This window comes from Rhinatrema bivittatum, chromosome 4, assembly GCF_901001135.1.
Source record: "Rhinatrema bivittatum chromosome 4, aRhiBiv1.1, whole genome shotgun sequence".
In the NCBI taxonomy this organism is placed as follows: Eukaryota; Metazoa; Chordata; class Amphibia; order Gymnophiona; family Rhinatrematidae; genus Rhinatrema; species Rhinatrema bivittatum.
In genome coordinates, this window is record NC_042618.1 from 229,186,977 (window position 1) to 229,199,024 (window position 12,048).

Below are 12,048 nucleotides of genomic sequence, written 5' to 3' on the forward strand. Positions count from 1 at the left end.
GCGGTAGCCGCCTTCCATAAAGGTGTACAGGGTGTCCCTATTTCAGTACAACCCCTGGTAACGCGTTTTCTTAAAGGCTTGCTCCATCTGAAGCCACCCTTACGTCCTCCGGCCCCATCTTGGGACCTTAACCTGGTTCTTGGTCGTCTAATGAAACCTCCTTTCGAACCTCTACACTCCTGTGAATTAAAGTATCTCACATGGAAAGTGTTATTCCTTTTGGCTATCACTTCAGCTCGCAGGGTTAGTGAATTGCAGGCCCTAGTTACCTATCCGCCTTACACTAAGCTCCTGCAGGACCGGGCGGTACTCCGCACTCACCCTAAATTTTTACCTAAGGTAGTTTCTGAGTTTCATATTAATCAATCCATCATACTACCTATCTTTTTTCCCAGGCCCCACTCCAACTCCGGGGAACAGACTCTGCATACCCTAGACTGCAAACGAGCTCTAGCTTTTTATCTAGACCGTACAGTTGCTCACAGGAAGAGCACTCAATTATTTGTCTCTTTCCATCCTAACAAGTTAGGACATCCTGTGGGTAAGCAGGCTCTTTCCTCCTGGTTGGCGGACTGCATTTCTTTTTGCTATCAGCAAGCTGGCATTCCTTTTCAAGACCGTGTGAAAGCACACTCTGTGAGGGCCATGGCGACGTCAGTGGCACACCTTCGATCGGTGCCGCTTCCTGACATCTGCAAAGCTGCAACCTGGAGTTCTCTCCATACCTTTGCAGCCCACTATTGTTTGGACAAAGCTGGAAGACAGGACTCCATCTTCGGCCAATCTGTCTTGCGTAACCTTTTTCCAACGTGATGTACCAACACCCTTCCACCTTCCCGGTAGGGTGCGGATGCCCTTTACCAAATACCACCCCAGTTGTTGTGCCTGTTGCACGTCATTGGGTGCATTTGGTGCAAGTCGGGACATCCTCAGCTCGGTACTCACCCATTTGTGAGGACAACCATCCTGCTTGTCCTGTGAGAAAGCAAATGTTGCTTACCTGATGTAACAGGTGTTCTCACAGGACAGCAGGATGTTAGTCCTCACGAAACCCGCCCGCCACCCCGCGGTGTTGGGTTTCTTTTGTTTTTACTTTTTAGGCACTGCCTGTGGCTTTGAAAATCAGACTGAAGGGAGACCCCTGCTGGCTGCAGGGTCAGTGCCTTGCTGGGCATGCCCAGTAGGGGCCAGTCAAAGTTCTGTTTAAACTTTGACAGAAGTTTTCCGTGGTGGGCTCCATCCTCGATGTCACCCATTTGTGAGGACTAACATCCTGCTGTCCTGTGAGAACACCTGTTACATCAGGTAAGCAACATTTGCTTTTTCCATTGCAGGCCCTATTTCATGGAATGCAATACTTTAAACTCTCAGATCCTTAACCAATAAAAAGGGAATTTTAAAAAGTGCTAAAATACTACCTTTGTAAGCAAGCTTTTCCAGACCTATGTGAGCCAAACCTCCGGGCTTGCTTTCTTTTATTCTTTTATTTATGATTAATTTTATTCTCTCTTAAGGTTTTATTTCTGGATCTGCTTGTGTTATTATTTTAAGGTTAACTCTCCTTTTACTGCTCTATGTTATTTATTGTTTTAATTGTGTCTTTTTAAATTAGGACTGTATTGTTGTAACTCGCCCTGATGCTGGAGGTTGTGGGTAATAAATCCTTTTAATTAATTAAATAAATAAATACATTCAACTAGGGGAATCGGCTGTATTTTTAAACTCTTGTACCTATGACATGAGACATTAAAGTACTAGAAATTGAAAAAAAATCTCATTACAGATTCAGAGCAATTTAATGCTGTTATTTAAAACAAATTTATGGGGCAGGAATTCGCATAGAAGTCATAATTTTATACACGCAAGTTTTCTACTGGGACTCGTATGCAAATAAGCCCAGTAGAAAACTTGCACATAGAAGTTTCAAACAAACAACTTCACAAGTATTTTAGCACTGCGAACATTATTAAGGAGATGTTTTGCATGGTTTGGCATCGTATCAATCCATTAACTTTGAATTTTCAGAACATTACTTTATATGTAAGTTTACTACTACATGCGAATTTGAAAAATTAACAAAGTCCAGTTTACATTTAAAAAGAGAAATTAATGCCCCTAAGGGCCTAAGTGCAGTTTAGGGGCACAAGTTGCATTTTTGTGCATGAAGTGGACTTTGCAAATATAGTGCACTTTAGTACATCAGCCTCTGTATATTTATTAAAAAAAGGCTTAATATTTTGATCTCCAGTCCATAACATGTATTTCAATGAATTATTAATTTTTGTTGGGGGGGGTTGTTTGTTTATTTTACTAGAACGTATTTGCAAACTGAAAACCCAGGGCTAAACTAAAGCCTCGTTGGTGACCTTTTGTTACCTAGAATTTGTATATTGCCCTCTCAAAATTTATCTCCTCTTCCATACCTGAGATAAAATACTTATAATAGTAATGGGTTACTTTGTGCCAAAATACTAATTAGAAAGTAGAATGACATATGGTGTGCTGACCTCAAACTTCAGTGTAGTGCATGCTATTGTTGTAATCTTTCAGATTTAGGATTAAAGAAATAAAAATCTTTAACATTGTATGTCTCCGCTCATCCAAAGGACTCTGAATGTTCTTTCCTCATCCTTCTTGCTCCTATATCACTTCTTTCCAAAGTAATATTCTGAAGAGCCTGCATTGGCTTCTGATCCCTTACAGAGTTCATTTTAAAACTGAGTTTGGTTTTTAAAAGTTTTCGTGCATTAAATAGCCTTATATGGCTTAGGGAATGAGGTCTTTAGATTCCTAAGTTTTCAGGGTCCCTGACGTTGAAAGCAGATTGTTTTTGAAACATGGACCTACATTGGGGGCATGAATGAAAAGGGATAAGTACTAACATGAGGAGTGCAATATTTTAATTGCATAACTAAAAAAAAAATAGTAATAAATAAATAAAATAAAGCAAATCCAAAGATTACATGCTGCATGAGATAAACTTTGAACTGATGATTATAAGTGGGTGCTTTTTTTGAAGGCAGTGGTCAAGCATATGCCCTGTATCGGTGTTTCCCAACCTTTTCAAACCCAAGGCACACCTACATTAACAAGTTCCCTTCACGTTTGTGGCCCACTACTGCTTGAACAAAGATGGTAGACAGGACAGTGCTTTCATTTAGTTCATCCTACACAGTCTCTTCCAGACTTAAACCCAGCTGTCCCGGCCTAGAGCCCCTGGTCGGAACCAGGATGTTGTCTGCTGACCAACAGTACCGCAGTTGTTGTGCCCGTTGGCAATTTGCTCCGGTATTTGTTGGCCACACCTGGCTAATGAGGACAGCCTGGAGCTTGGTATTCACCCATATGTGAGGACTACCATCTTGCTTGTCTTAGGAGAAAGCGCGGTTGCTTACCTGTAACAGGTGTTCTCACAGGACAAGCAGGATGGTAGTGAGGACTACCATCTTGCTTGTCTTAGGAGAAAGCGCGGTTGCTTACCTGTAACAGGTGTTCTCACAGGACAAGCAGGATGGTAGTCCTCACATATGGGTGACATCACAGGATGGAGCCCTGTATGGAAAACTTTTCTGTCAAAGTTTCTATAAAGCTTTGGCTGACACTGGCACACTGAGTGCACTGAGCATGCTCAGCCTGCAATTATCCCTGTGACCACAGGTGTCTCCCTCAGTCTTCTTTTTTCCGCTCTGCAGTAAGCATAGCAGTTAGGAGCTCTGTGAGAAATTCTAACACTTTTTCATGGAAACACTTAAACTTTTACTTCACAAACACTTTTTCCCTGCACGGGTCTTCCTTCGCGTATATTTATTTGATGCTCGGTGAGTACTATGCCCTGTTTTTCGGTCGGTTCCTGTCACCTCCCTGGCCTGCCAACCGACTGCGGCCTTCCCTCTCCCTATGTTTTCATAGTTAGCCACACATAGCCTGCGAGTGTCCCTCTGTGACACTCTGCCTGGTTATTAGCGCTAGTGGGACAGGGACTTCCACGGTTTCCGTTGCCGCCAGGGCCTCTGTCGAATCCAGGTCCTTCGATTTCCTCGGTACCCTCGCACAGTTGATGCCCCCATCGCTACCATCAGTACCCCCTTCCATACCGTCCTGCATTCTTCGATGCCATCGGTACCCTTCCCCCGTGGTACATTGATGCCATCGATCCCTGCATCGATTCTATCAGTGCTATCCATGTTTTTCATCCATGGCACTGGGTTTCATCGATGCCATCATTGCCCGGATGGATGCCATCAATGCACACCCTCGTTTTATCTGTGCCATCGATGCCAGGGTAATTTCCATCGATGCCATCGTTTATTTATCGATATCATCGATGCCCAGGACACTTCCATCGATGCCATCGTCGATTCCATCGGTGCCGTCGATGTCTGGGTCAATTCCATCGGTGCCCATGTCGGTGCCATCAATGCCCATGCTGGTATCATTGATGCCATCGACACCATTGGTGCCCAAGTCAATCCCATCGATGCTGTCAACGCCCGTGGCCATGCCACTGATGCCGTCGGCACCCGCGTACATACATTGATGCCGTCGACGCCTACGTCATTTCCATCAATGTCTTCGACGTTCTTATCGATGCGGTCATTGACTCCGTCGATGCCGGCATCATTTTTTCCGATGCAAACGAATTTTTTCGATTCTTGATGCCACATTGTTTCCATAGATACCTATGCCGATGCCATCAGTGCTTTCATCACTGTTATCCTTGCTCGGCCCGGGTCATCGACATTTTTCATATATATATTTTTAACGATGCCCTCGAGGCCACTTCAGCCGCCATCAACACCGTCAATACCGACATTGCACCTCCATGTAATGCCCTCGCCTAAACACGGTACTCCATGCTTTGGGTTCTTATTAAAGCCCCGTATTAGCCTACGACACTATGTAATGCCAGGAGCAGTGCAGGCATGCTGACAGTCCGTCAACATTCGCCATCCAAGACAGCGAGGGCATCCACCTCGGCGCTGGGGAAAGACTGGGCCGAGTACCGTGGCACTCATTTTCACCGGCACTGTGACCGTCCGCCACCGACGCCATCCAGCACATCGGTGGTATCCTTCTCGATGCTGGAGAATGCCCGGGTTGAGCATCATCACCACTGCCATCGCCACTGTTTCGCACAGTGCTGGCAGTCCTTGGTGCTCCAGAAACACCAGAGCGAGTTCCGAAGAATTCTGCACTGGCGTCACGACACATCGAGCCGCTGCAACGAGGGCCGGGTTCACGAGTGATAATGGCTCCCCTGTTCCCAAGGCATGCCCCACCGACATCGGTGCGGGATTGTGGCCCTCCATAAATTACTGTGGTAGCACCAGCCATGCTCAGCCTGTCTTCTCTATACCTGTGCTACCATACCAGGTTTCAGAGTTGAGACGGATATTTACGTCCGACAGGCTACCCCTCGATGACTCCTGAAATCCACGGAGCCATCAATCTTCACCGGCTCGACCTTCGGCGATCCACGTCGGATGGTAAATAGTCTAATCCCGCTTCAGCGGCATTCCCATTGAGATCTGTTCTCTAATTCGAGCCACATGGTTCAAAAGGTTCTAGGTCGCCTGTCTTCCAAGAACCGTATTAGTGTCACATATCGCTATTGCCAGCTATGTCAAACACCATACCAAGAGAACCTCTCTACCATTTATTTGGGATTGCATCAGGACATCCTCCCGTTGTCAGCAACGGGACCCTGTACTGATTAATACTCTGGCTTCTGGTTCCTAATTCAGGACCGAAGTTCCAGATGGATTCGCTGATCTGCTAAACACAAGATCCAGCAAATACTGCCTCGAGTGCAAGTCCACCTCAAAACCTGGTGACAGGTCTCGATGTTTTCTTGTACAGCACACAGAAATGCGGGTAAGACTTTACCGCTCACGCTCCCTTGGGAGGTTACATGATATCCAGGTTACATCAGCTCTGCCAGTTGGATCCCTCCGGGTCTCTCAACTTGCCAGATGTCAGAGCAGCCACCCCACTCTGTACCAAGATTCACGGTACACTCCCCCGGACGCTACAAGGCGCAGGAGGGGGGGGTTGGGGAGTTTTAATTTCACTATTCTTTCTTTCAACAGAAAGTAGTTACTCTCCACCTATCCTGGACCTCAGAAATACCAACTTTCTTTAGAAGGCACAGGTAAAATGGTATCTCTCGTCACCATGCTTCCATATCGCAGTAAGTAGATTGCCTCTAATCTTTCTATGTGCTTCATGGTGAGTCAACAATATTGCAATCCCAAGCTCTGCTGGTTGCACCAGCTTCGGCAACTGGGGTATTTCATTAAATCTCTATCGGTGACTGCTGTTTCTCTATGGAGTACAACATCATTCACACTTTTCCTTGCATGGACAGCTGCATAACCACAATCAATCCAAGCAAGGAGCTCTAACTTCTTCATGACTCACTATAAGTCTACTACCTGGGATTGCTGTCATTACCAAAAATCCCTTATAGAACACTTCTGGACACCACAGTCACAACGACCTTCCTGTCCAGCAACCGCGCAGACATTCTAACTAATTCCTATATGTCCCTGCGCGCATATTCCATAACTTCGGCCCCTCAATTCTTTCAGTGTCGGGCCATGGGTTTTTTTCACTATGCACTTTCCTCATAGATCCAAAATTGCTATGGGTTAGGTTCAGTGAAATTTCATTATCTGTGGGTCTAAGCTGTTCAACCGCTTTCGTCCCTCATCCATATTGCAGATCTAGAGCCAAAACCTAGTCTGCTCCTGCTAATGCTCACATTTACTCAGGGTTGTAAAGTTTGACCTAACATCTTCTCAACCCAGTATGCGTCTATTCCGCTCCAGGCACAGTTTCACATGAACTTCCTGGAGCTTGTAGCCATGAGTTATGCCCTTATGCCTTCCAATACTGCCTCTGCAACAAATCTTTGTGCATAGGGACAATGTGCTTTTCCAACACACAAGCACGCATAACCTCTTAGCTGCTCTACTAGGAAGCTCCGCAGCTCTACCCTTGGCTCTTGCTCGCTCCATGCATCCTCGGGCCACTTATCTAACAGACTTACTGAACTCACTAACAGACCTTCTCCATATAGGTTTCCATCCTCTCGAATGGTCTCGGACTGCATGTGTAGCGAGAAATCTTCTAGCGCCGAGGTCAACCTAACTTGCCCTCTGCATCCGCATCGAACCATACAGTGCATGGATTCTCCCCCCTACACGTTTCCAGTGCGTTCCCATAGGCGCCTTTGTTCCATCAAGGCCCTCTTATATGTGTCTCTTCCGCTGCCTCTCATAGCCAGCACTCTTCTAATGCTGAAACGGGACGGGGTTCACTGTTCCTCAGACCCACGTCCTAGCCGAGACCAGTATGCTTCCCATACTTCTCAGTCTATCACACCAGTAACCAATTCGCCTTCTCACAAGTCACTCATATCATAAACTCACTGATGTTCTCAGGTACTGGTAGCATCACAAAAACCCTTCCACACCCAAATCCTACCATTCAAAATGGCATGATTTACCACAAGATGCTTACAAAAGGGTTTTACCCTTTTTCTTTTTTCTACACCACTCTTTTTTTCTTACTCCCTCGGATTCTGCTCCCCAGACATCCTTCACATGGGTACACCTCTATTCCAATTGGTGTACCACTTGGGAGTGGGGATACCCGATTAACGGTCAACCCCTTCTGAGTCAGCATACCATGGATTATTATTATTTGGCAATTTTATATACCGATATTCATGTAACAAGTTACAAATCACCTCGGTTTACATTATAACAATAACCATTGCAAAGGATGCATTACATTAAATAGGAAAACAAAACTTGGATCCAACTGATTATCCACTGATCAAGCCGCCTCTGTTTTCACTAGTCACGGAATGGGAAATGTAATTCGTGCTTCCAAGACTCATAAGTTCTCCGTTCGAGCCTTTCCATTCCTCTCACTTAACAGTCTGCCATGGGAAACTCTTTCCCTCATAGATAACACTTCTACCAACAGGGTCAGTGAGTTACACACCTTGTAATGTGTGAAGCTTGCTGGGCAGACTGGATGGGCCGTTTGGTCGTCTTCTGCCGTCATTTCTATGTTTCTATGTTACATACTCACCCGACCTTGTGTTCCTCCATGACAGAGTGGTTTTACGTTTTCAATTTCATATCCTTCTTAAGGTAGACATTGCATCTCACCTTACTCAGAATATACTCTGCCCACTTTCCCAACACCTCTCTCTCACAAAACGAGAGGGTTTTTCCACTCCTTGGACTGTAATAGTGCACTTGCATTCTGTCTAGGCCGCGCTACACTCCATAGGAATTACACCTAACTCTTTCCTTCTGTGGCAAGAGCCAAGCTGCAAGTTCCAGTGGGCAAACAGACCTATTCCTCCTAATTGAGGGTCTGTATCTCTTTTTCCTACCAACGAGCAGGCATTTCACTACAACACTCTGTGTAACCACACTTTGTTGCATCCGTCCAAGCCTCTATAGCTTATCTTCGGCCGGTGCTGCTTGTACATATTTATCAGGCTGCGACCTGGAGTTCTCTCCATACCTTCGCAGCCCATTATTGCTTAGATACGACTAGCCGGCATGCTCCATGTTTGGCCAGTCCGTCTACTCCTATTCTTTTCGGTTTAACTAGCCAACATCCTTCCACCAACCCGTTAAGGGTTTCAGGATGCCTCCGTTCCAAATTCCACCCCCATCATTGCGCCTTTTGCGCGTCTTGGGTGCATTTGGTGCACTCTCGGGCATCCTCAGCTCTGTACTCACCCATATGTGAGGACTACCATCCTGCTTGACCTGTGAGAAAGCAAATATTGCTTACCTGTAACAGGTGTTCTCACAGGACAGCAGGATGTTAGTCCTCACGAAACCCACCCTGCGGAGTTGTCTGTATACGTTTTTACTTTTATTTTAGTTTCGCTTGCGCTTTTTGCTATAAGACGAGACTGAGGGAGACACCTGTGGTCACAGGGATAATTGCAGGCTGAGCATGCTCAGTGCACTCAATGTGCCAGTGTCAGTCAAAGCTTTATAGAAACTTTGACAGAAAAGTTTTCCGTAGCAGGACTCCGTCCTGTGATGTCACCCATATGTGAGGACTAACATCCTGCTGTCCTGTGAGAACACCTGTTACAGGTAAGCAACATTTGCTTTCTCCCAGGACAGCAGGATTTTAGTCCTCAGGAATCCCGCCCACCACCCCACAGAGTTTGGTTCTCCTTCCATTTTGTTTTACTTTTTTGCTCATATTTTTTCTCTGTTACGAGACTGAAGGGGGACCTCGCGTGGTTGCACGGATAGTGGCATGCTGGGCATGCTTAGTGTGCTAGTCAAAGTTTCTAGAAACTTTGACAAAAGTTTACCATGCCGGACTCCATCAGATGATGTTATCCATATGTGATCCTGCTATCCCAGGAAAAAACTTGTTACAGGTAAGCAACTGAGCTTTACCAGCAATGCCATAAAAAGGATAAACCATGGGGCACTCTGCAGGAGCTCCATCCCCCTGCATCCAATCTGCGTAACCAGAAGTCCAAAATCACCATCCCAAAAAAACAACCACTTGTGCTGTTTTTTAAAATTTGCTTTAATTTCACCAAATAGGTAAATACCTGCTTTACCTCTGTTTATTTCATCATTGACCTTCTACTTAGTTCTTTGTAATATGCCTTCCTCAAAAATGCCAAGATATTGAACTTCAGTAGCATTTAAGGTTATGTCACCATCAAGGGGCTTTGTTGCTCTATGAGAAAATGAAGAACCATGGCTTGAAATGATTTTGCAGGGCTAGTCTCGTGACTCATTGGCAGTGCTATGCCTTCCCATGTGGAGGGTCCCTTGTTTAATTCCCAGATTGGGTCTTCTGCACCCTAGGTTGGCTGGAGCCGATAGTTAGAAAAGATGACCAGATGTAACCTACGGTCGAACAGAATTCTTTCCTGTTTAAAGGGATAGTTCAAGTGCCCCATCTCATTGATGCCTCCATCCAAAATATTCATATTGCTGTTTACAGCTATAAAGCAAGTTGAGACATTGATTTTAAATAACTATACTTAGAGAATGTTTGAATAGCTCTTTCTAAAAGAAAAAAAAACCCTGTACATGGCTGACACCAGCCTAACCTATTACACTGAAAGCAGAAACATACTTCTATTTCAAAGAGGAAAAAGGACAGATTTTTCTCTCAAAATCTGTTAAGATTTATATGTTGCCTATACCCAAAGGAATAGGCGATTTACACTTTCAACACACATAATATAAAAACAAATGATTAGTGATCAATAAAATCAATATCTAATCATTTTTCCTATGACTTCCTTGGAAATTCATATAGGAATTTAAAATAAGATTTTGGTTGACTTGTATTTTCTGGCAATATCATCTTTTCCACATTCAATTTTTCAGACTTGATAAAGGGAGTGGTGCTTCCAAAAGCTAGTAAAGAAGTGTGTTCAGTTAGTCCAAATCAAAAGGTATCATATTATTATTTTTTTTTGTTTGTTAACCTTTAAGAAATAGAATATTTGGAAAAGTAAAGAGCTTTTAGAATGGAATCAAGAGGAAGTAATTAAGACAAGAAACAAGTTGATGTTTTGAAGAATCAGGCTAATATTTTTGTAACAGAATAGGAGGAATTGATCATATACTATATTTATAAAAAGGAACACATTTGTATTCTTTGTCTTGGAACCTTGATGTTCCTCTTTGTTAAAGCATTATGGTGGGAGATTTAGAAAACTTTTAAAATAAAGGGAGAGTGGGGGTTTGATGGTTACTCTTGCACTTCTCTGTAACCCTGTCTGAGTGTGAGAAGAATAACTTCTATCTTTGGTTTCTGCTTCTTTGTTCCCTCTCTCTCTCTCTCTGCGTGTGTACATTTGTGGGGGTGTGCCTCCCTCTACTGTAGAGGGAGAGTATTGTCCCTGGGAGAGAGAGCTCCAGCAAGGCCTTTGGCTTCAGCGTCTCTCTAATGAAGAAGATACTGGTACATTTAAAGGTATCCTAGATTCCACCCTCGCTCTTTATCTCTCTCCTGAATAGCAGGTTGTGCACAAAGATGTGTGCACGTGTGTGTGTGTGTGCACGTGTGTGTATACACACACACACACACACATATAATATTAATACCACTTGTTTGACCACTTTAACCATTAGAGAAGTTGTTATGATTCTCAAACTAGAATAAAGGCTTGATATACATATAAACTAACTTCGAGCTCTATTTACTAAAGTGAGTTAAAAGTGCACATTAACCTGCAGTTCTGATATCCTTTAATTCCCGAGGGATTGAAAAATATGGTAAGTGAATACTGCAGGCAACTGGCCTACATTCTAAAGTAAGGCAGCTAGCCCCAAGTACAGTGACATCCCCCTACCTCCACCTGGCTTCTCCACCACAACAGGTGACACTATTAGTCCCACCCCCACCTGAATATCTAAAGGGGAACCTCTGATTAACTGACACCATTTTGAATTTCAGTGCTAACAGGATATGAACAATTGAGCATCCCTCCTGTCCAGAGGAGATGCTGAAGCTTCAGTAGGGCTAAAAAAATGGGGTGAGGTAGGGTGGAAAGGAAGACTTTACTTGGGGCTAACTGTTCCGCATTAGATTGCTGGGGGGGGGGGGGTTTGAAGGCATCAGCAGGCACATTAGCCTATCAGTGCTCTCAGGGAAAGTTTACTACACCTCTTGAGGCTTAATATGGTTCACGAGGTTTGTGTAAAGCCATTTTAATATTAATGAGCTGCCTTGCCAACATCTACATGTGGCACAGCGCATTAATATTTGCTGCACAGTGGCCCATAATTCACGTTATTGGTAATGCAGAAATGAATATCACCTTGAGGTTAAAGCAGGTTACCAAATTGCTGCTCTTTAGTAAATAGGGGCCTTTGTAGAATATTGAACTTTGAGGGTTTCTCGTTATCTTGCAACACATGCCAAACCTTGGTGTTGCAGGCAGGTTACCATAAACAGATATTACTTGTATATGTAGTCATTCCTAACTTATCACTTCAACCAGAGTTGATCTAATGGTTTCAG

General features: G+C 44.2%; 1 protein-coding gene across 20 annotated transcripts in view; it reads left to right on the top strand.

Moving 5' to 3' along the window:
- MICAL3 (microtubule associated monooxygenase, calponin and LIM domain containing 3) overlaps positions 1 to 12,048 on the top strand; it is a 756,715-nt gene that overhangs the window by 567,894 nt on the left and 176,773 nt on the right. For 17 of the 20 annotated variants that reach the window (XM_029599822.1, XM_029599821.1, XM_029599828.1 and 14 more), the window contains one exon: positions 10,909 to 10,998. The exons of the other annotated variants lie outside the window; for them this stretch is intronic. In XM_029599822.1, the coding sequence (XP_029455682.1) occupies positions 10,909 to 10,998 (90 nt within the window). The remainder of the gene's footprint in view (positions 1 to 10,908; positions 10,999 to 12,048) is intronic. 20 annotated transcript variants of the gene reach the window in all.